Raw genomic sequence first — 25,746 nt, 5'->3', positions numbered from 1 at the left:
GATCTCTTAGAGCTTTTGAACTGATTAAATTCTATAGACTCTAATTTACAGTTTACTATGTCATATCAACTTTCTAAAATTGAATTTTTAGATATGTCGATTATGAAACCTGAGTCAAAATTGATAACACTTAGGCCTCCATTTACGAAATTGCAATAGCAGTTTTTAGCGTGGGGAGCTGCGCTGAATGGCCCATGCGGCTCCCGACGCTCATTGAGTTCCTATGAGTGTCAGGAGCAGTGCGGGGCCATTCAGCGCGGCTTCCCGCGCTAGAAACTGCTATCACAGTTTTGTAAAAGAGGGGTATATCATAAACCTGTGGAATAAAATAATTTATTATATTTTGGCAATTTTCATCCTTCCCATTTAAATTTAATTTGCCAGTGAGTCATTTTTTTGAGACTGCATCATGTATGTACATGTTTAGAAGACTTCAAAACACAATCAGATAATATAAAACAAAGATTTTTGTAGAAAGGGTACCCAAAAAATGTATCAGGGAAGCTTATTTGAAAACACGTTTGCCCAGAAGGAGTTGTTATTACAAGAAAGAACCAATATAAAAAAAGAAATAATGATCTCTGTTTTACCATTTTCAAATATAACGAAAAAGCTAGTATCGATATTGAATGCAACACCAGTTATAGCATATAAAAAAAGTAAGGCTCTTGGTGAATATTTTTCAATAATGGCAAAAAAAAATTAGACTAGCTGGACAAAACATCTAGCTGGGCCATTTTTGAAAAAAAAAAAAAAAAAAAAAAAAGATAGACACGGGTTCAAAAATTGACATTTTCTCAACCCAATTTATGGACATTCTTCTCAAAACATCCAAAGTTGGACTTGATATCCTATTGAAAATGCCCCTCCTTGTGTGTGTGGTTTTTTTTTTTTGTTTCATGCTTTGACTGAAATAGCCTAGTGAGTGGAGGGGTAGCTGGTAGGAATCGAGGTTCTTTTATGGTAGGTGCAATGTTGTTATGGGGCTTAGTTATGTGGATTACTTGAGGTTGAGAGAATAGTTGGGCATAGTTATGGGGTGGAATATTTGTCGAGATGTGGTTTGGGGGATTACGAGAGGGATGAGTAAATAGATGGGATGTGGATATGACAATAAGACTAAAGAACAGGGGAGAAGTTTGAAAGAAGTAATTTCCTAAATTCCACATTTTGCTGTATCTGAATTTCTGTACTACAAATGGTGGAATGCTTCTTCTATAGAAATGCACTGAGCCATTTGGGGGAAACCTATTTCTCCAGAATCCCTAATCCATTTTTGAACTTGATATATGTTTTCAATTTTTTTTTTTTAACCCAGTGCCAAATATTGTCCCATTCTGTTAAATATTTGAAGAGTCATTTCACCCCCAGATATTGTCATCTCCTTATATATAACTCTTTCCAACTTTCATTAGGCTGGAAAGAATAAAAAATGATTCTGTAACTTTTTATAGAAAATACTATTGGATTTTAATAAATATAAACCCCAAATTGTAGTAAGATGCAAAAGGAACAGTCAATCAATTATGTTACTATTATTATGAGAAAAGCTGCATTTTAAGAAAGGTGGTACAAGCTGCCCAGATGCACAGCCCTGTTGGTAACAAGGTCCAGCATTGCTGCTACCCTGGCCTATGTCTGCAAAGGTTGGCTTGTGCGTGGTGGACCCAGCGCATCACAGAAATGTGCTGTGTCTGTGTTGATTGGTTTAGGCTGAAACATTCAAAGAGGAATCAGGGATGTGATGTGGCTTGGTTGTGAAGGGAAGCTTTTCCCAAATTCGTGGTTTAGGACCTTCCATCCCACTGTATTGTGGGGTTTGGAGGTCCCCTTTCATTTACATTTTTTTTTTTTTAATATATTTTTATTGAATGAACCAATCACGAGAGGTACAATCAGCACCAAGCCAAAAGAGAATAACATCATAAATGAAGAGGTTATGGTTGACGAGTTGTCACAATGCTTTGTGGATGGTGTGGGGGCGACTCCTAACGTTGCTTTACATGAAATTCATCTCAAGATCGTGCATAGGGCGTATGTAACCCGCTGCGTTGGACACACTATGGGCCTGTGGCCTGATGCCTTTTGTACCAGGTGTCCTGCTCTTAAGGGGACGCTGGTGCATCATTTTTTGGAATGCTCTTTGGTGGGACCGCTGTGGGTACGGGCACTCCAAGAGGTGGAAGATGTTTTGGGGCGCTCCCTGGAATGGTCGTACAAGACTCTGCTGCCCTACGTTCCAACAATGGAGAGCTAGTATGTCCCAGATGGCGGTCTGGGAGAGGCAACGCAGGAAGGGTGCCACTAGCTGGCAATCAGTGGCTTATGTGGAGTGCTGGGACTCGTTCTAAGCTGGGTCGGTTCCTTAGGATGCAAGGGGAGGGGGGTGGGTGGGTTTGGGGCGGGGGGAGGGAGGGAGGTTTGTTTTCCTGTTGTTCTGTTTCATTTACATTTTAAACTACAACTACCAGAGTACATCAGGAGAGGAAGTCAGAAAGCTAGCACCGGTTAAAAGTCTCCCTGGAGAATTATGGAAGCAGCTAGAACAAGGAAGTAATTGTGGGAGAACAGCGTATTTGATAACAAGTGGGTCAAAAAGATGGAGAATACAGGAGGCAATAATTTGGGAACAAGCACAGTGAACACCCCAGTCTAGTAAACATTCAACAAAGCCTGCAGCAAAACCTGGAAGTGATTAGGGATGGGACTGGTGAATCCCTTATAGGCAATGGCGTAGTAATGAGGGGGGGGTCTGCCCCAGGCACTGTCTTGGTAGGGGCCCCGTCACCCATCCTCCTCTCTACCCCTCCTCCTTCCTGACTCCCCTGCCACGCACGTGCACCCCTTCCCTCCCCTCATACCTCTTTCATTTTCCCTGCGCGAGCAGCATTGCAAACTTGCTACCCGCGTCAGTGTCGCCTCTCTCTGATGTCACTTGCCGGCTCCGGGTCTAGGAAGTGATGGCAGAGGGATAGCTGACACGACAAGGGCAGCAAGTTCCTAATGTTGCTCACACCTGGACAATTAAAAAGTGAAGGGGGAGGGGCACGTGCGTTAGGGGGTTGGGAAGGAGCGGTGCGGCGGGGGAGGGGCACCACCACCCCGGTGCTCCGCTCACCCTCGCTAGGCCACTGCTTATAGGTGCCACAGATGGAGTCCTGGTGAAAGAGGTTATGATGGCATCTGCAGAACCCTTGAAGCTGCAACAGCTGGAGTCATGGAGGAAGTGATTAGTGATGCGTTTGGTGGACCTCTAAGAGTGTGATCGATAGAGTCTTGATAGCTGCTCCCTAGACTCAAGTCTTTCCAGTTCTATGGAGCTCTCCACAGATATTTATTTAAAAAAAAAAAAAAATTATTTTGGTCCACTTCATTGTCTCCTCATGTCACTTCATTGACTTGACTTATTCATCTCTCATGTCTTTATAGCTTCTTTTAAAGAAGCCGACCTGTAAAAAAGAGATGTGACAGAACCTGTTACAAAAGAATCTCTGGCCCCAGCTAAGCCTGCATTGATTTGTAGTGCCTGGTTTATTGTTATTCTGAGGTTTTTCCTAAGACGGTAATCAAAATCAGATCTATTATAAGGGAGCTAGTTTTGAGCCTTACAGCTTGTAGAGTGAATGGCCCCTGTTAATGAAATATATTTATTCAATCATTGATATTATTTAACCAGTGAAATAATATTGCTAACATTAAAAACAAATATATAAAAAATAAATAAATTTAAATTTAAATGATTAGCAATTTAGGATAGGGTGGAGGTTTTTGATCGATGAAAGAAACTTTTCGCCACAAAATATACTCTTAGGGAGAACGATACATGTTCCCTAAGTGGTAAATCTGAGAACTTTTCCTCCATTTAGGCTAACTTCTAGGTGTCAACTTGGGATGGTACTTGATATTAAATTGTTGACATACATTTTTCACCCATGTATTGAGTAGATGGGATTGGACCTAGGTTCCATAAATTTCAGTGCACTATGTGCTATTTCATGAGTTATACCAACAGTTCCTGAACCTGAGGGTTCTCCTTCAATTTTTAGCTAATTTGTCTTAAGGCAACCCCAAGATCTCCCCTTTTTACCTTCCACATGATGACAATAATCAAAGCCAGCAGCAAGAATCCCCCAATGGCGCTACCAATAACTACAGGCAAGAGGTAGAAAACTTTCTCTTTCCGCAATATCAAAGTAATCTGGAAAGAAAATATTGTTCATTTAGGAAATTAATCATCCTTCTCCAGAGAATCATTTGTTGGTCAACAAATGGATGATAGAATACTATAACTCACACAAAGGCTGTTGACCTTGACATTGCTATACAAAAGCTAAAACGTGGCTAAACTTTTCCACACTAAGAAGCCTGAATTATGCTGACTCATAGAAATTTTGAAAACCATCTCATGCTGAGGGCTAGGGTTACCAGATTTTTGTCCGGAGAAACCCATACACATGGCTCCGCCTAATTCTACCCCTAGCCACACCCTGTTCTGCCTCTAGCCTTGCCCCATTCTGCCTCTAGCCCCACCGTGCTCCAAGTATAGCCCCACCCTCCACAAAGCCTCGTCTTTATTTTATGACCTCCAGGCTATGCCTGGAGGTTCTCCGAGCATGCCTGGTGTGTGTGACGTCATTCGCACATGCTCAGAGGCCCTCTAGACGCGGCCGGGAGGTCGGGGCTTTCCACAACCAGTACAAACTACCAGGTTTTGGGAAGTCCGTCTGGGCACCCAGACACTTAAAAAGAGGACATGTCCAGGTTTCCCCGGACGTCCGGTAACCCTGCTGAGGGCTGACATCACACTACTCAATATAACAAAAAAACAGTATGGAACTCAATGCTATCTTGAAGCTCTTCAAGGATATTCAGAATCATAAGAACATAAGAAATTGCCTCCGCTGAGGCAGACCAGAGGTCCATCTTGCCCAGCGGTCCGCTCCCACGGCGGCCCATCAGGCCTAATTGCCTGAACAGTGTCCCTGTCTAATTTTGTAACTGCCTCTAAATCCTAATGCAGTTGCCTGTATGGATATGTTTGTCTCACCAAAAACCACCCACAATACATGGTATTGCTTGATGGATAAAAAATTGTGATTTAAGAATGTAAGTTGGATTTTTCTTCAAATTTTCATAAAGCATTTTGTAAATGTAAAAAAGCTCAAATACATCATGAGTAGTAACCATAGATTCTAGGTGGAACCTAAGAGAATGCTTGTTAAAAGCAGCAAATGGGGATGAGAAATAGTTGCTGGTGGTGTACTGTATGTGCATGATAACAAAGGTTAATGAGTAGAGGATTATAGGAGTAGGCCTGGAGGATATAAATGTGAGGAGGAGGAATAGAAAATGAAATAAAAAGTGAACAGCAGAACAATGAGGAGAAAGAAGAAGAATAAAGGCAATCTAAAAGTATGGGCAAGGCAGTGTGTTACAGATGGACTAAGAAGAGAGAGAAAGAGAGTCTGGTGAGGACTGGCTAGTGGGGGGAGGGGAAGCTGTAGTGTGGATGGGTTGACAGTGGGGGAGAGAAGGTATGGTTTGGACTTTCTGTAGAAGTGAAGAGAGAAGGAAAGACTGACAAGAATTTGAGTATTTCTCTAGGTCAGGGGGTCCTCGAGATCCACAACCCAGCCTGTTTTTTTGGATTTTCACAATAAGACCTATTTGCATACAACGGAAGCAGTAAATGTAAATGGGTCTCATATAGATTGGAGGACTCCTGCTCCAGTTATTGATTTGGCCACATGAGCCTTCCCCAGGTCCACATTAACTACCATTGACAGTTAGATACAAACTGGTCATTTAAGGGCAAATTCTATAAGAAACGCCCAAAATTTGGGCACCTAATTAGGCACTGTTCAGCGCGATTCAAGTAAAATTGGGTGCAGTTTAATGAATCACGCTGAGCGGAACCTATTTTGGAGGCGCCCAAGAAATAGGCCAGCTCTAGGCACAACTAAAAGGTAGGTGCCTAGCTGAGCGCTTAAGCATGCTTAAGAGCAGCAAGTCTGTAAGAAGGTGCCTAACACGTAGCCACGCCCACGCCTAACATGCATAGCGCCTATTTTTTTGAAGGCCGCCTAAATTTTTAGAGGGATTTATAACTTTTGATCATATATAATTATAATATATACTGTTTATAAATTAAATTGTATTAATGATAGATACAATGATATATAGTAATTAATTATATTACTTGTGATTCAATTGTTGTAAAAATTGAAAATTAATAAATAAAAATTTTATAAAATAAAAAAAAAAAAAAAAAAAAAATAGGCGCCTTATTGCAGAATCGCACTTTCTTGATAGGCGCCTATGTTTCAATCAGTGCTGATTAAAAAGCCTAATTGAGCTTGTTATTCAATTTAGATAGGCGCCTATCTAGTTGGGAGCCTCTGAAATACGTGCCTAACTTTAGGCACTGGTTACAGAACTTGGGCCTTAATCTTAAAACAGCTGTGCCTTGTTTTCCCCATTTTTTTTCTGGATGTGTGTTGAGTTCACGAGTGCTGCACTTCCAATCATTTTCAAAGGTTGGCTCCTATATATGACATTCCCCACCAACATACCTCATCTCTGTACCTGATGGGTTTTATGTTTGTGTAGCGTTTCTCATTAAAGCTCATTTCCCCAGAAATCAGCAGCTCGGCTTTCTCTTCCACAATCTAGAAAGAGCAATCACAACAGGAAAAGAGCGAATAAACTCTCTCGGCAAGAAAAATGTGCTACTTATTTGTTATTTTCTTGTTAAAACTGCAGATTTAAAATTGAACAATCGGTTCAAAAAGCATTCGTTGAGACCTGGTTCTGCTCGGTGACAGCAGTTTATCAGCTCTGCTCCATCCCTAGCAGCCAGGCTAAAAGCCCACTTTTTCAAGGTTGCTCTTAACTCCTGACCCCCACTCACTTGTAAAGCAGCCATACGTGAGAAACTCCCTAACCCCCTACGTATCCTGTTAAATTAGATTGTAAGCTCTACTGAGCAGGAACTGTCTCTTGAATGTTTTAATGTACAGCGCTGCATACGTCTAGCAGAAGTAGTAGTAGAAATGCATATCCACTGTGTCCCTTTTATGGGCTCACTTGCTGCAGAGAGGGGAAGTCGTGGTTGTCGGAGGTCACACTGACTGTAGACTGTTAGGCTAACTCTCTGGCTAGGCTCTGATGCCTTGGTCTGATATAGGCCTTCACGACTGGCTTTATTGCCAGCGTCTGTCACAAAACAGCTACCCTTAGAGACATGGGCAGACAAACAAGCTGGACACACCTTCTGCAAAGAGTCCAGAATCAGCTCTGTTTGAACAGTAATGTCCTCCGTGTCTGTCCTGATGATACATTGCACACATTTACATTTTGCCATTGTACAGTTCTGGAAAGAAAGGACAAGTGCAGGTCAAAGGGTAAGATTAAGGGTAATGCATTTGATATACCACCTTCCTGTGATATAAAAAGGTTTGCATGTTAAATTCTTTGTCCCTAGTGTGCTCACCATCTAAGTTAACGCACAGTGCATGTAAATTATAGTTTCAATTGTTTACCTCACTGATTATATTTATGTTTATATTTGGTCATTTTACTACTGTCATGCTGCTAGCAAAACTGTATGTTTTATGTCGAGCAATAGCTGCTGTACATTGCACCTTGGGTAAATCTGTTGATAAAGGTGCTTAATGGATCCCAATAAATGCATTTTATGCACTACCTGTGCACCCTGCCCACACACCGCCCAAACTCTGCTCAAGCACATATCCATTTCAAAGTACGTGCCATCAAATCATTTTCCATTATTCATTATTTTTTACATATGGAAATGACTGCAATAATCACCGTTGACATGCTTTCTTGCCGCTCACAACTAGTTTGGCTGCTTATGGAATTATCCCCTTTATGTGATCCAGTTCACAGCTGGCAGCTCATTATTGCTGTAAATAAATAAATAAACACTCACCCATTTGGTTCCTGAGAACTGGGTCCGGGTTAGCAGTCCCTCAGGGGTTAAAGTTTCACATTGCGTCATATTCTGAAAAGCAAAACGACCATAAGTTCTCTCTACATTTAGAGCTAGGGTCCCTTTAACATTGCTCAGGTATATGTTCATCCAGATGAGGCTGAACTGTGATTTCCAAAGCACACCCACAAATAGGGTTGGCCCAACCGTTAAGAAGGATTAGGCGATCACCTAGGGCATCAGCCTTTGGGGGACAGTCAAAGCAAAACAAAAGATTCTGACAAATGCACAAACTCAGATGGGCAGATTTCAAACAGCACCCTGAGGTTGGGTGGTTCAAACTCTGCACTGCTCCTTGTGACCTTGGGCAGGTCATTCAATCCTCCATTGCCCCAGGTACGTTAGATAGATTGTGAGTCCACCGGGACAGATAGGGAAAATGCTTGAGTACCTGATTGTAAACTGCTTAGATCAGTGGTTCCCAACCCTGTCCTGGAGGTTTTCAGGATAACCCTAATGAATATGCATGAGAGAGATTTGCATATAATGAAGGTGACAGGTATGCAAATCTGCCCCTTGCATATTTATTAGGGCTATCCTGAACCTTGATAGGCAGTATATAAATACTTAATAAAACAATTTTAAAAAATCATTTATCCAGTTTATTCTGGTAAGGGTGGTATCGGGGTGGTCATGATTGTTGGGGGGTACAAAGGGCCTAAAAGTTAATTGGGGAAGGGGAGGTGCAAGGCTGAAGGTTTGCCCAATACCCTTGTACCCTGTCCATGATTATCACCTTAGCACTTACTCCCATCACATGAGCTCATCAGCCAAACTGCAACTGATCTCTCCCTGATGATGTCATTAAAAATAGGGCTTTTTTTCCCCCTCTGCATTAATAGTATTAAACTAAGCATCAAAGATCTGAAAAAGGGATATAGGGCTATTTTTACTTCCTGCTCAGTGGTACAAGTCTGGTATGCCAGTGATAATATTATATATCCCATGGTATCCACATGATCATAAACTTCTGAGTATACCCTTTTTTTTTTTTTTTTTTTTTTTAATATTTTTATTTATAGATTTTCCATTCTTACAACATCTGAATCATATTAAATATAATTAATTTTTACATATATAGTATACTATCATTAATAAGTCATATGTTTTAAAATATATTATGATAAAGATTATACATTAACATATAAATATATTTCCCATCCCTTTTTTATATAACATTTTTCCAATTATTAATCAAATCCCACCCCATTCATATAAAATTTTTATCAATGTGCTAAGAAATCTAATCATTAGAATAATTGGTCAATGGTTGCCAAATTTTCTTGAAATTAAGAAGATTCCCTTGTTGTAACGCTAATATTTTTTCCATTTTATAAATATGACAGACAGAATTCCACCAAAACGTATAATTTAATTTGGTGTAATCTTTCCAGTTTTGAGTAATTTGTTGCATGGCGACTCCTGTCAATATTAATAATAGCTTGTTATTATTTGCTGAAATTGGACTCTTAGTTCTCATTGCAGTGCCAAATAATATGGTGTCATATGAGAGTCCAACATAATTTTCTAGTAACTTATTAATTTGGGGCCAAATTGAATTCCAAAATGCGTTTACACAGGGACAGAAAAAAATTAAATGATCTAACGTCCCTACTTCCAATTTACAATGCCAGCATCTATTAGATCTAGTACTATCTATCTTTTGCAGGCGCGTTGGGGTCCAGAACACTCTATGTAATAAGAACAACCATGTTTGATTCATAGATGCTGACCTTGTAGATCTTAATCTCCAGGACCAAAATCGTGGCCATTGAGACTCAGAAATTGTCTGACCAATCTCAATACTCCAAATATCCCTAAGACCTGTTTTCTTTTTTTTATTTAAAAATCCGTATATCAATTTGTACCATTTTGCGGCTTGGTGACCCAAAAAATCCGTCTGGAAACATAGAACCTGTAGACTATATTGATTATTAAGATTTTTTCCATTCAGGGAACCCTACCTGAATGGCCTGCTTCAACTGCATCCATTTAAAATATTGTGTTTTATTTAATCCAAATTTATTTTGCAATTGTGAAAAACTAAGCAGTGAACCTTCTGAAATGACATCATTCAATGTTCGTATTCCTGCATTTATCCATTGTTTCCAGACGATTTTAAATCCGCCAATTCTGATCCTGGAGTTTACCCATATTGATTGATTTAGAGATTTAGCAATAGGTTCTGGTGACAGATTACTGATGTATCTCAATGTTTTCCAAGTGTCAAATAAAATTCTGTGGTCTTTGTATCTTTTAGGCATTGTTATAGTTATTAACTGTTCTGGATATAAAGGGAACAGGAGCCGCCATTCTAAATACAGCCAATCTGGTACATTTTCTAAAAGATCTGGGAGGATCCAATACATACCCTGTCTTAAAATATAGGCTTGATGATACCTATAAAAATTTGGAAAATTTACCCCCCCTTCCATAATTGGTCTTTGTAATGATACTAAAGCGATTCTTGGTCTTTTCCCACACCAAACAAATTTTGTAAGAATATTGTTAAGTTTTTTATAAAATGACCCCTGAAAAAATATTGGTATCATACTCATTTGGTAACAAACCACAGGCAATACCATCATTTTAATTGTTTGAATTCTTCCCCACCAAGAAAGATGTAACGGATTCCATTGCTCACACATTTCTGTTATTTTTTTTAATAAAAGTTTTTCATTCTCTTTGACTGTATCTTCAATTGTATTTTTGATCATAATTCCTAAGTATTTAATTCCATCTTCTTTCCAAATAAATGAATATGGATCAAATATTCCTTTAGTACAATGAACATTAATTGGGAGAATTTCAGATTTGTTCCAATTAATTTTATATCCAGAAAAAGTACCATATTTTTCTATTAATTTAAGTATACATGGAATAGTAGTTTCCGGTTCTCTTAAATATAATAATATATCATCTGCATATGCAGATAATTTAAATTCAAAACTGTTAAATGATATTCCCTTTATCTCCTTAGTTTTGTTTATTGCAATTAATAAAGGTTCTAGGACAATATCAAAAAGTAAAGGAGACAGAGGGCATCCTTGTCTAACTCCCCTATGCAAATTAAATCTATTTGATAAATTATTGTTAATATATAATCTTGCTCCAGGAGAGCTATACAATGTCTGAATCATTTTAATAAAACCGGATCCTATACCAAACCATTGTAAAGCTTGGTATATAAAATTCCATTCCACTCTATCAAAGGCTTTTTCTGCATCTAAAGATATTAAAAAAGCTGGATCATTTATATTTTTTGCTAAATTTAATGAGTGGAATGCTAATCTAGTATTATTTGATGAATGTCTTTTAGCAATAAATCCTGTTTGATGTACATCAATAATGTAAGGAAGAGCTTTTGCCAATCTTAATGCTAATACTTTAGCCATTAATTTATTATCCACATTCAATAATGAAATAGGCCTGTAATTTGAAACCAGAGTAGGATCTTTGTTTGGTTTTGGTAAGACTATAATTATCGATTCTGCCATAGTACCAGAAATATTTTCATTCTTTATTTGATATTGATATAAATTTAACAAATGTGGTAATATGATATTTTGAAAAAATTTATAAAATTCAACAGTATACCCATCTCCACCTGGAGCGGATCCAACTCTAAGAGACTTCAATGCTGTTTCTAACTCTTTTAAAGATATAGGTTCTTCTAAACTTCCTTTTATATGATCTGGAATATTAGGTCCAATAAATGAATTTTAAAAAGTTAATCCGTCTTGTTCTTTATTTTTATAAGAATTAGAAGTGTATAATTCTTTGTAAAAATCAAGAAATTGTGTTATAATATCTTTTGTGTTGGTATGTGTGTTACCTTGTGTATCTTTAATTGCAATAATCTTAGATTTTCTTTTCTTTACTTTAAGATAATTTGCTAATAATTTCCCCGCTTTATTTGAATTTCCATAATATTGTACTTGTTTATTGAAAATGTCTTTCCTCACAATTTGAGAAGAAATCTCATTATATTTAACTTTTAATTTTAATAATTCTTGTAATGTATTATTTTCCCATTTCTCAATTAATTTATTTTCTATTAATTTAATTTGCTTTCCCATCTCAAGAAATTGTTTTTTTTTTTTGTTTATTAATAAATGTTGAATATGAAATAATATTTCCTCTCATAGTTGCTTTAAAAGCATCCCATAAGATCTCAGCATTAATTGTATCTGATTCATTAATTTGAAAGAATTCTTGCATTTTTATTTTAAAATCCTCAAGAAATTTTGAATCCGCTAGTAAATCATTATTAAATCTCCAAATTAAATCAAAGTTTTCAACATCATAATTTTGAAGGTTAATCCACACACCAGCATGATCTGAAATTATAATGGGATCAATTACTGCTTTTAATACACGCTGCGCTATATTATTAGAAACAAATATATAATCAATTCGTGAAAAGGATTTATGGACCTGAGAACAAAAAGAAAATTCCTGTTCATTAAAATGAAGAATTCGCCATATATCTACTAAATCACAAGATAGTATCAAATTATCTAAGCCTAATGATTTCATAACTTTACTTGGTTTTTTATCCAAAATCGGATCCATTACAGCATTGAAATCCCCTGCTACTATTAAATTAGATGTAGCCAGTGGTAAAAGTAATTGTTGAATTTGTTTAAAAAACTCAATTTGATTCGTATTAGGAGCATATAAATTGAATAAATTCAGGGTTGTATTTCCCATAACCATTTCGATATGTACCCATCTACCTAAGGGATCATAATTAATTAATTTAAAATCTGCATTACATTTTTTGTTTATCAGAACAGCCACTCCAGCTTTTTTCTTTAAAGCCGGTGCAAATAAACATTTAGAAATCCAACCTCCAGATAATTTTTTTGATTCAATTTCCGAAAGATGTGTCTCTTGAATAAAATAAATGTCCGCATTTTGATTTTTAAGGAACGATAATAATTTCTTCTTCTTAATAGGATGATTTAAACCATTGACATTCAGCGAAAACATTTTTATATCCATCTAATTAATAATTATGTTTTAACCAATATTCTATGATAATTTACAAGATTAGATCCTAGCACATTCAATAAAAATTTATCCCCTATCCCCCCTATTATTTTCCCTCCCCTCCCACCCATTATCATATTCTGATCTGGAACACGCATTGGTCTTGCAAAACCTAAATCTCCATCACCAGGCAACTAATAATTCATTATATTATTTAAAAACATATTTCTATATTCAATACATTCTTTATACTTCCACCCTTATATAATTGAAAATTATATCCATTTGATCTATAAAATTTTATAAAATTACTAAGAAATATATATATAGTTGATTCATAAAATTAAATTCAATATCATGCATACATGTAATATAATATTCTTAATAAATAAACATATTACAAATATAGCTCTTATTTTCTATATATCTATTAATCATCATTTAAATTAAATATACCCATTTTTATAAAAATATTAATATTAATAATAAATGCATTTCAATCATTTTCATAGATCATCTTCATAATGAATTAATTTGAATGAATACTTGAATAAAATATACATTTTATATCAGTAAATAAATTTTATAATGAATTCCTATTTTATTAATTATCTACCATTCAATTAATCAATACCTTATTTTTTCATAATAAGTTAATATGACTAAATAATTGAATAAAATATAAATTTTATAATGTTGACCTATTTCATTAATAAATCCCTTCAATAAATCAAATTCTTATCTTATATATATTTCATAAAATTGCAATCTTCTTACATAGAATTAAAATATTGTTTTTATAATAAATTAATATATTTCATTTTTAAGTCTTATTCTCAATATAACAAATATTTCTTTCAATAATATTAATAATAACTTCATTGTAAATCATTTTCATTGTTCATTAATCATAATAAGTTAATATGCTTAAATAATTGAATAAACTCTATTCTGATTAAAATATATATTTTATATAAATAATTTAATTTTATAATTAATTTATATTTTAATAATTAAAAAAAAATTTTTTTTTTTTTAAAATTAGTATTAATGTATGTGGATGCAAATATTTTATTAATAATTAATGTGATAAAATCATTTTATATTATTGCATCCAATATATCAATAAATTATCTTATTAGTTAGTAAATATTTTTTATGTCTTATTTTTTTTTTTTTTATTAATAATCTTCTTTTATTTTTTTCCTCTTTTTTTTTTTTTTTCCATCTTCTTTCTTCTTTCTTCAGCTGAATTGTTCCTTTTATTCTGTTTTTTATGTAAACATAGGTTCTTCTTGTGTCAAAAATTCTTTTAGTTTTGCAGGATCTTGAAAATATATGGATTTATTTCCACTGGATATTCTCATAGTGGACGGATAATATATTCCATATATGTAGCCTTTTTCTTTTAGCTGCTGTCTAAATGTGAGAAATTGTTTTCTTATGTTTGCAGTATATTTAGCAAAGTCAGGAACTAAAATCAGTTTTGATCCTTTATAATTTAAGTTTTTATTTGCTTTTGCCAATTTTAATATTTCCTGAGCATGTTGGTACCTTAATACCTTGAATATCAAAGGTCTTGGAGCAGCCTGGTTTACTGGCTTTCTTGTGGGGATTCTGTGGGCTCTTTCAATTTCTAACGGCCATTTTGAATTGAGCTGTAGCAGTTTAGGTAAAAGATTTTCCAAGAATTGTACAGGATCTCCCCCTTCAATATTTTCAGCCAGACCTAAAATTCTGATGTTCTTTCTTTTTCCTCGGTTTTCCATATCCACCAATTGATTTTTTAAAGCTGCTACTTCTTTTTTATCTTTATCATATTCTTGTGTGAAGGTTTCAAATTGCTCCATTTTTTCTTCCATCACTGCCATTCTCTGTCTTTCGGTTTGAATCTCTTGTTTCATGTTAAGAAGTTCTTCTTTAACTTCAGAGATTTTATTAGAGTTTTCAGTCAGCATTAGTTTTATTTTAAATAGCTCAGTCATAATATCGGTCTTTTCAGCGAGCTCTTCAGCTTCCATCGGGAACGGCACATTCGATGGTGACAGGGGAGTTACTTTTGTTCTTTTTGCAGATATACCCGATGTTGAAGGCTTTTCAGATTTTCCCTGCTTCATGCTTGCCATTTCCGACGTTGTTTTATGTTATTTTTATTTCGATCCGACAAAGTGAAAGTTTTATTTTTATTCCGTCTGTTGCCTGGATACGCAGAGCGCCGCGGTTAAGCCACCATTTCGTGCGCGCTCCAAACCACCCAGTTCCTGAGTATACCCTTTGAATGTATACTAAGCTGAATGCAATGAGTGGCTTGAAAATTAATCCAGAAAAGATTAAATTCCTGTGGGTGGGAGGAAAAAAAATGCAGCACTCTCTCTAATGAGCCCATTCTAGTAGGTATTAGTATTCCCCTGCATTGAAAGTCAAAAATATTCAATGTATTATGGGTTCCAGACTTACTGCTCTGGTGAGGAAAAGTTTTTTTACAGTTTAAGACTAGTCTACCAGATCAGAGCATACTTTCAGATGGGGTATTTACAGATGGTCGTGTAATCTGTCACCCTGACCCACTTGGACTTCTGTACTATAACTTCGCATAGATAGGGGGTGGGTAAGCAGAGTGGGCAGACTTGATGGGCTGTAGCCCTTTTCTGCCGTCATCTTCTATGTTTCTATGTAATATATCTAAGCTATACAGGTACTACAAAATGTGTGTGTGTTGGGGTGGGGGGAGGTAGGGTTTCAAACTGCACTGGCTTCCTGTGTGGACACAAGCCCTGAAGATCTTGCCTGGCCTGACACCAGATTATTTGAGTTCCATATCATTGATTGCACGGAGCAGGAAAAGTCAGATTAATCCCGCTGGCTGCAAAGTGATTTTGCTTGCAGGAAGGGATCCTTAACTGTGAAGTCCTTGCCCAAAAACATTGCATAGCATCACAGCTTATGGGCAGTTTTGGTTGTACCCTTAAAACATGGTTGTTCCATACTTATTTTTTTACTTAGCCATATTATTTCTGTCCGTTTATTTGTTTTACTTCCATGGTATTCTGGTATATTTTATTACTGTAAGAATGTCTTGTATTCTTGTGATGTAATTACGAGGGGCCGTTAAAAAGTTCTCAGTCCGGCCAAGAAGAGGTTGATGTGGAGCCATGAAACTTACAAGTTACTCCACATTTTTATTGATACTTTTCATTTAATTTCATATCATTGAAATGAAAAGAGTGAAGAAAAGTGTGGCTCCACATCAACCTCTTCTTGGCCAGACTGAGAACTTTTCAGCGGCCCCCTCGTATTTGGTAAAAGGATGTATTACATTCATGCTATGCATTTTGGGAATCCAGCTTGAATGTTACAGTAAAGCAGAATATAATGTTTGTATTAAAATTCATTTATAGTAAACCAATACGAGTACACGAGAACAGCTCGGTGACTTTTGTAAAAGAAGTTGTTGGTGGCTATGTGAGTTTCCAATGAAAGGGAAGAATAATGTCCCAGCACTGTCATTAGTTGTGAGAATCAGACCCCAAGCTAAACAAGCAGAAGGAGGCCAGAATGACCCCACTTCTCAATACTAAGCTCTGCCATGATGTAGTAGGGTGCACAGCAGTGACCACGAGGACAAATTAAGCATTACCTGGGTCTTGTGGACCTCCTTTAGTGACATTATGGTGTGGCCTTTCATTTCAGTTGGAATCATGACCTTTAATATTACTGGGACTTCATAAGGATTTTCTCCATTGATCTGAAAAGAAAGATACAAGCATCAGAATTGGCCCTCATGTTCAAGCCTACGTTAAACTGGTGGCAGAGCCCAGTATCACTGGAGAATTTGCAATTTTTTGATACATACGGTAAACCTGTAGTCAGCACTCTGGATGGAACCTTGGCTGATGTTCACATATGTGTCAGGAGTTTGCCTGAAATTGTTAAAAAAAAAAAAAAAAAGGCAAGTTCAAAGGGCTGAAATGTTCTTTTTTTTGTTTAAATCTTTGTTGATTTTCAAACTTTGATAGTGCAATACAATTGGTAAATCATAAATACTGCATAAAAACACACTAATAACTATACAATTATTACATTAAACAATCATTTACTCCCATCCTCATCTTAATTATTAATACAATAATACATATGATGCAATTTCAATATTATAATGAAATAATTTAACTCCTCAACGTATATTTCCCTTCCCCCACCCACCTTCCCTGGATGTGTAAAGAAATCTAATGAAAAGGGAAGAAGCATGACCCTTACTGTAATGGAACAAAAGTAGTCAATGGACTCCATACATCATTAAAGGACTTACTAGTCCCCAAACGTTCTGCCATCATTCTTTCACACTTATATGTGGTACACACATTTACCCACCAAAAAGTATAATTAATCCTGTCATGGTTCTTCCAATTATGTGTGATCAGTTGAACAGCTATTCCTGTCATGATCAGGAAAAGGCAACTTTTATACTTGTCTAAAGTAGGCTTAACATGAAGTAACGTACCACAAATTACAGCCTCATAGGATAAGGGGATAGATGACCCAAGAATGAGATTTATTTGTCCCCAAATTGACTTCCAGAAACTAAGTATCAGTGGACAAAAATATTAATATGACAATGCCAGCATCTATTAAATTTAGAATTATCTATGTTCTTTAGGGCCTCCCTGGGCAGCTGTACAAAGCTTTGTCAGTCCTTAATCACTGCTCTGGGCACACAGCCTCTAAAGTTTACACAGTGACTCTAAGTATAAACACCATGGCATGGCATGTTGCTTATGATGAATACCAGGTGCCTTCTATGGAGTAGTGCTTCTGGCTTCCCCATATACCACTACTGTACTGATTTCAACTCCCACAGCAATGGTCTGAACCCTATGGACTCTAGCTCAACTCAGAGTTTATGCCATGCTTGTGCTCAAGAAATATAGTGAAAGTCTGTTAAATAAATTAAAAGTTCCTACTTTCCAAGGGATTATCCATAAAATAGGGGCATAGGCAGAACTCCATTTGGGGGGGAGGGTAAGGGGGATTCCAGCATTTCCTCTCAATTCTTCTCCACTTGTCGCCGCCACCACCGCAGCATCATATCTTTGCTGGTAGGGATGCCCAAGTCCTGCCAGCCAAAGAGATTCTCTTCCGAACCCCCTGCCCATGCTGCCTGGACAGCAAGGAAGTCTGATGATGGCAGCATAGAAGATTGCAGCGATACTCCTGTATCAAATTTGCAGGGTTTTAACTTGTATGACACCTTATATGTTTCAAAATGTTTTTGTTTAATTGCTCCAATGTCATTTATGAATGCTTGTAAGAAAGCACTTGAACAACTTTGACAAGCTGTTACATCTCCTCAGCCACCACCATTACCCTTTGTGAAGTTCCTCTTCCTCTGGCAGTGAGACCCTTAAAATTTTCAGGAGTATATTGACCAATTATTTTATGCCAGAGACCAAGCACCAGTGAATTGCCATTGTTTGATTTTCCAGGAGAAGTTTTTGAATTACTTAGTGTGGAAAACGTGGTACAACCTTTCACATGTGCTCTACTAGAATTTCAAATATTACAGCATTCAAATATTATCAGCAATTGGCACTTCTGCGTATGCTCAGTTCAATGCATAAATTGAGCATGCACAGAAGTGCCAGCATCAGCAGCTGGAGCATCCTACAGACTTCCTGCTAGCTCAGGTGGCTTGGGTGGGGGCTCCAGCAGTGAATCTCTTTGGCTAGTGGGGCTTGAGCATCAGGTGCCACAGTTAGAAACATAGAAACATGATGGCAGATAAAGGCCAAATGGCCCATCTAGTCTGCCCATCCACAGTAACCATTATCTCTTTCTCTGAGAGATCCCACGTGCCTAACCCAGGCCCTCTTGAATTCAGACATAGTCTCATTTTATCTAAACAAGAATATAGCAGTAGGTGCCAGGTTTTGAAAAGCCATCTGGACCCCCGGTTATGTCCTCGAACAGGACATGTCTGGGGAAATCCAGACGCCTGGTAACCCTAAGTCTAACATTGCTATCATATGTAACACTTACTTGTTAAGAACTGCACTGAAGAAGTGTTTGACAGGAATGTTCACCTCTTCAATGATGGGCTTAGCACCTTCATTTACACTGAGAATGAATAAGAATTACAGATATTAAGCAGGGGGTTAACTAATGTTGCTCTACACAATGCCACATGGGAGATCTGGGTTCCATTCCCAGCACTTGCTTCTATAACTGGGGAAGACACTAGCAGGTAAGAGCAGCAACACAAACACACCAGAAAGGTACAAGAAGGCAGCTCCACAACACAGTGTGTAAGTGTGATTCCTTTGTCAAAAATAAATAATCCAGAGAATTGAGAAGCAAAGCCAGTGCTGAACAGACTTCTATGGTCTGCGTCCTGATCATGGCTGGAGAGATTTGAAAGGACTGGAGTGGGGCTTCGACAACAGCTTCAGCAGCTGGAAAAGAAAGCTAGAGCCAGGCAGACTTCTACAGTCTATGCCCTGAAAATGGCAAGAAAATTGAGCTATCGGATATGAGGCTTAGCTTTCCCTTGAGAATCGCTACGCCGATGTGCAGAGCCATTTTGTTATGTTTTAAGAGAGATTTGTGACAATATTAGGAAGATATTAGGCATCAGATCAATCTACCAATAGACTTCTGAGGCAGGCCCTTTGGGCCAAAACACGTTTGTGTCGAGTCACGGCATATTAATAAAAGATATTGAGCACCAGAGTCTTCCTTCACAAGGACAAATCTAGATCAAGTATGCATAGGTAGTATGGTTTTCACTGCAAGGCCTGCAAGCCAATGGAGGCCCTCTGAGACCTCGCAGCCCGCAGAACCTATCAAAGAATATCATCTCTCCCCTCTCCCCTCCCAGGCACTTTTTTTCTCTTTTTGTTTCCAGCACTGCATTCTTGCACTCTTCAAGCCAAGGGCAGTGTGAGTGAAGTAAACACACTACCTTTGGCGGCCTCTGAAGCTTTCCCTTTGCTACAGCTTCCTACTGTGGGGACAGGAAGTTATAGCAAAGAGAAAGCTTCTAGGGCCACTGAAGGCAGAGTATTTACTTCACTCACACTGCCCGCAACCCAAGAATGCAAGAGTGCAGCGCTGGAAACAAAAAGGGTAAAAAAAAAAGGGCTGGATTCTGTCAGGGGTAAAGAGAGGGTAGTACAGAGATGCTGGACTGTGGAGATGGGGAGGAAAGGGAAGAAGAAGCTAGACCTCTGTGGGAAGAAAGATAGAAAGGAAAGAGGAAGATAGAGACGCCAGATCACAGGAGGGGAATGGGAAGGGAAGAAGAGAGAGAGAGAGAGAGAGAGATGCAGAGCAGGGAAAGAAGGTGAGGAGAGAGATAGAAGTCTATGGGAAGGGGTAAGGGAAGGAAGAAGATGTCACACCATGGGAAGGGGTAGGGGGAATGAGGGAATGAGGAGAGAGAGATGCCAGACCACAGTAGTGAGGAGGAGGGAACGGAAGGCAGGGAGAGATGCCAGACTGAGAGAAGGAGAGCAGAGAGATACCAGACCATGGGAAAATGGGACAGGAAGGAGAGAAAGGGAAGGGGAAGGAGAGAAAGATGCCAGACCACAGTAGGAGTGAAGGGAAGAAGGGGATAAAGATATGCCAGACTGCAGGAAAGAGAGGAAAGTGATATCAGATCACAGGAAAGGGAGAAGGAAAGGAGAGAGAGATGTTGCACCTTGAGAAGGGAAAGAAGGAAGGAAGGAAGAAGAGAGAGATGCCAGAGAAGGGAAGGAGGAGTGAGATGTCAGACCACAGTAGGGGGAGGAGGGAAGAGGGGGCAGAGATGACTGTGGAAAGGAGAGAAGAAAGATTCCAGACCACAGGAAGGTTTAAGACAGAGATGTCAGAATATGGGAGAGGGAGAGAGAGGGAGAAGATGGTGCACAGGGATGGGAGGAGTAGGGAAGGACCATACTTTAAACAACGGGTCAGGTGGCGACGGAATTATTGTGGGAAATGATCCTTGATAAAGCGTTCATACGCAAAACATGTTGGATCAGAAGTTTCCCCGATCATTTTAACTAAGATAAATAAACTTATGATAATTTAAATGATCTTTAATCATTTAAATGAATTTGATATCTAAAGCACTCTGAAGCACTTTATTTAATAGCATTTTAAGCTAAAAAAAAAGCAAATCAATATAATAAGGACCAGTGAGGAAGCAACACGTTAAGCTAACCGCGGTGATATTCACTTGAGTGGCGAGTTGTGTTTCTGAGGTCCGGTGTGAGGTGAAAACCCAAGAAGAACAAATAAGGACTAACTGATTTAAATTGATTCAAGAAAAAATTCTTTACTTGGGCTTGGAGGAGTGGTATTTTAGAGGGAGCCACAAACTGTACTGCTAAATTTGAAGACTGAGCTAAGGGAGGGTATATTTCAAGCGGGAAGGATCCTTGAATAATGGTGGAAAAAAAAGATTAGATTCCCGTTACTGTAATCCAGCTTAAGATGAGCTGCAATTGAACTGAAAGGACAAAGAGGCTTCAGCTGTATTTACAAATCCCCTCCCTATAACAACTTTTGTGGAGCTGCAGGGGTATCATTAAGACACTCGCTCTTAACAAGCCAGACGTTCCAGCGTTTTGATTGTTTAAAGTGAATGGCAGAATTAAACATATTAAACATAATACCCACAGAAAAATTAAGGGGCCTCTTTACTAAAAAAAAAAATTAAGGGGCCCCTTTACTAAAGCACACTAAGGGCTCCTTTTACGAAGGTGCGTTAGCGGTTTTAACGTGCGTGACTTTTCATCACGCACTAACCCCTGCGCTAGCCGAAAAACTAACGCCTGCTTAAAAAGCGGTAGCGGCTAGCGCGTCCGGCAGTTTAGCACACGGTATTACACGCATTAAACCACTAACGCGCCTTTGTAAAAGGAGCCCTAAATGCTGAGAGCCTTTACCCTCACCTTTACAAAGCTGTAGTAAAAGAATAATACTATGTTTGTCTTGCTAAGCTCCCATCCTGTGCTTTGTCATACAATGTTCGTCATGCCCTGTGTCACACCAAACCATGTTTGTCCTGTTATGTTTTACCATGCTTTGTTATGTATGTAAACTTGTAACCCATTCTGAGCTCTCCTGGGAGGATGGAATATAAAACCAAATTAATACATAAAATTGTTGACAAGATCAGGTCATAGCCATACTGAGTCAGACCAATGATCCGTCTCGCCCAGTATCCTATTTCACTGTGGCCAATCCAGGTCACAAACCTCTCTGTCATCCTTTACTGACTCAACAGGAAATGCAGGGATCAGGGAAAGAGTCACATGGCCATTTGTGTCACACAAGATATTGAAGGGAATTGACTTAGTAGAGACAGAGAGATTGTTCACCCTCTCCAAGGTGAAGAGAACGAAAGGGCACTCGCTAAAGTTAGAAGGGAAAAGATTCCCTACAGACGTAAGGAAGTTCTTGTTCACCCAGAGAGTGGTGGAGGTCTGGAACGCTCTCCCAGGGGCTGTTATAAGGGAAAGCAGCCTTCAGGGATTCAAGACAAGTTTGGATAAGTTCCTACTGGAACAGAGCATAGGCAAGTAAAGCTAGACTCAAATAGGGCACTGGTCTTTGACCTAAGGGCCGCCGCGTGAGCGGATGCTGAGCACGATGGACCACTCGTCTGACCCAGCAGCGGCAAATCTTATGTTCTTATAAGAAGGTGCTAGAACTCATTCTAATACAAGCCCATGCACTACCTTGTTTTCCAGCCTCTCTGCATATGTCCAGGAAGTGAGGGCATTAGTTCCTGGTCACCTGGGCCTCACAAAGAACAATTCCCATTTTTTTCTGTTTAGATTCTGGTAGTTTCCTCCTGCTTCTTTGTACTTGCAGTTCATTCAGAACCAGGGCTGGGATCTGGCACCTTGAGCTGTCATTTGCAACTGCCTAGGAATTTTCAACCTTTTTATAGAGTCCCCCCAACCTTCCTCGGTTTCAGTCAGCTCAGCAACAGTCCTCAGCTGGAGGCCATATACCAAACTTGTTCCAGAACCCTGCACCCACGTGTCTTAAATCAGGACATTAAAGGGCAATTCTATGATGAGGAGATCAACATTTAGGCACAAAGGATCAAAATACTGGCATATACATATGTATGTATGCACATTTATGCATAAAATATTCATTATTTTATGAATGGTATCTAACTACAATGGTGCACAGTTTGAAGATACACCTGGGCAATGTCTGGGCAAAACATGGGCAGGGCACACAATTAAACACAAAAAAGGGGGATGCAAATCCACCGCAAATCCAAACCAGCAAACGCAACAGTGGAAGAGATGAAGAGACAAAATGGTCTATGGTGATGAGTTGTTTTTTACTCAATAAATTCATTCCATTTTAACACCATAAATTGTTTTGTTTCTTCGTCTCCTCCGCTGTTGCAGGACACACAATTACACATGTAAATTTTAGAATATTATAATTTATGTGTTTTTTAAAGTAATCTATGCATGACCATTTACACCAGCTCCATGCCTGGGGTAAGTGGTCACGTCTAAATTATATGGCTCTAATTGCGCCTATTTTGCTTTACAGAATAAGATCCGAATAGGTGCTTTCATGGCACCTAAAAGCTGGCAACCCTTTATAGAATTATCCTCCATATGTCATCATTGCATGGTGATGATGACTCCTCCCCCCAAAGGGCTATGAACGCCCTCTACTGCATTACCATTAAACTTCAGGAAAGCAGTAAAAACAAACCTTTTTACCTGACTCTCACTCGCAAAGACACCCCCAACCTCTATATCCACCCCAGCAAGAGTTGTACCCACTTCACTGAGAGTGCCCAACCACTTGATTTGTAGCAGTAACTACGCACGATCTTGTCCCCTACTCTATGCGCCCACATCAAGGATGCTCCAAATTGTCCTATTACTATACATAGTGCCCAAAACAAATGTCTGATCACTCATACGATGCATCAAATGTATTTTATTGCTGCCTTATCATTTGCCATGCTACTGTACTCAGTTCCCAAAACGTGTATTCAGTCTTCCATGCAGCACGTAGGAATTATCTCACTGTTGCTATACATCTTTCTCACTCTGCTGTTATGTATGTTCGATTTTTCACTCCGTCAAAAATGACAAAGACTAGGGGACACTCGATGAAGTTACAGGGATATACTTTTAAAACCAATTGGAGGAAATTTTTTTTCACTCAGAGAATAGTTAAGCTCTGGAACGTGTTGCCAGAGGGTGTGGTAAGAGCGGATAGCGTAGCTGGTTTTAAGAAAGGTTTGGACAAGTTCCTGGAGGAAAAGTCCATAGTCTGTTATTGAGAAAGACACGGGGGAAGCCACTGCTTGCCCTGTATCGGTAGCATGGAATTTTGCTACACCTTGGGTTTTGGCCAGGTAGTAGTGATCTGGATTGGCCACCATGAGAACGCGCTACTGGGCTTGATGGACTATTGGTCTGGCCCAGTAAGGTTATTTTTATGTTTTTGTGTTCTTACGTGAACTTGGAACCTTGTTGCTAGCCTTCTATTGTGCTCCTTTGGGAGGACGCACTAGAAAATCATTTAACTAACTAAATAAACCATCCTCACCCCAGCAAGTGGAAGAGCTGAGCCAGGAATCCAACTCAAGTCCCTCCACATGCCGAGCCAGCCCCCAAATACTTCTTATTCTATGTCACTAGTTCCCAAACCTGTCCTAGAAGAGCCCCCTGCCAGTTGAGTTTTCAGGATATCCAAAATGAAGATGCATGAGAAAAACCTGCATGGAATGGAGGCAAAGAATGCAAATCTATTTCCTGAATATTCATTGTGGATATTTGGAAAACCTAATTGGCTTGGGATCTCTATGGACAAGTTTGGGCACCACTGTTCTATAGCTGTGTATGTTCCAGCCATACTGCCAGCCCTGCCAAAGCTCGGCACTCCCCGTAATTCCACAGGACCCACCTGGTAATATTTACACTTATTGTTGCCAGTGACTCTGGAAACTTGGCTTCATCTAACTGCCAAATCACAGAAAAATCTGCCTGTTCAAGAAGAAAAGATGGGAATTAGTAATTTCTAGCCCAATGTTCTATTAGAAAATGTAAAATCTCATTACTTTTGTTAATGCAAAAATTCCCCTTCTCGTCTGATCTGGAGAGTGTAGCTGACAGAAACAATGAAATAAGTGGACCACTGGGCCATATACAAGCAGATGTGAAAAAAATAGAAGGATGCGCTGAAGAGAATATGAAAGCTCAGTTTTTATAATGACTTCAGTTTGCTGTACAATCCATTGGACACTGGCATAGCCACTGTGGGCTCAGGCCCAGCCAAACTCAGAAATCTGTCAGCATGGCTGGCAGAGATCCACAAGCCCCACTAGTCGAAAACCTCCTCCTGACAAAAAGAACACTTTCACCCTGTGCAGCCAGCAGCAGTGGCTAATCTAATCTAATATTTGTGAGTGGCACAAACAGGCTCTAGGTGACTTGAAGAAGGAAAAGGGTAGGTTGGGCAAAGAGGGGAAGGAAGAAAGGAGGGGGGGGGGAGAAAAACAGTAAGCAAAAGAACAGGTAAATTTAATTGTTAAAAGATCTTGTAAATTTAATTGTTAAAGAGTAGAGTTTTCAGTTTCTTCCGGAATTGTGTGTGGTTGGCTTCTGTTCTTATTGTCTCTGCGAGATCATTCCAGATTTTGACTCCTATGAAGGTGAACATGGATTGGAAAATTCTGTACTTGAGAGATTTTTTGCTGA

General features: G+C 38.6%; 1 protein-coding gene across 3 annotated transcripts in view; it reads right to left on the bottom strand.

Moving 5' to 3' along the window:
* Positions 1-778: 778 nt before the first annotated feature.
* The window catches only part of ITGAE (integrin subunit alpha E), a 136,244-nt gene continuing 111,276 nt past the window's right edge, over positions 779-25,746 (bottom strand). For all 3 annotated transcript variants that reach the window (XM_033921420.1, XM_033921422.1, XM_033921421.1), the window contains 9 exons: positions 24,953-25,032; positions 19,043-19,120; positions 16,860-16,926; positions 16,644-16,751; positions 7,952-8,023; positions 7,271-7,372; positions 6,573-6,668; positions 4,088-4,198; positions 779-3,449 (listed from right to left, as the gene is read on the bottom strand). In XM_033921420.1, the coding sequence (XP_033777311.1) occupies positions 3,405-3,449; positions 4,088-4,198; positions 6,573-6,668; positions 7,271-7,372; positions 7,952-8,023; positions 16,644-16,751; positions 16,860-16,926; positions 19,043-19,120; positions 24,953-25,032 (759 nt within the window). In that variant the 3' untranslated portion in view covers positions 779-3,404. The remainder of the gene's footprint in view (positions 3,450-4,087; positions 4,199-6,572; positions 6,669-7,270; positions 7,373-7,951; positions 8,024-16,643; positions 16,752-16,859; positions 16,927-19,042; positions 19,121-24,952; positions 25,033-25,746) is intronic.

This window comes from Geotrypetes seraphini, chromosome 15, assembly GCF_902459505.1.
Source record: "Geotrypetes seraphini chromosome 15, aGeoSer1.1, whole genome shotgun sequence".
In the NCBI taxonomy this organism is placed as follows: Eukaryota; Metazoa; Chordata; class Amphibia; order Gymnophiona; family Dermophiidae; genus Geotrypetes; species Geotrypetes seraphini.
Note: the sequence above shows the minus strand (reverse complement) of the source record. Positions and strands in the feature narration are given on the sequence as shown.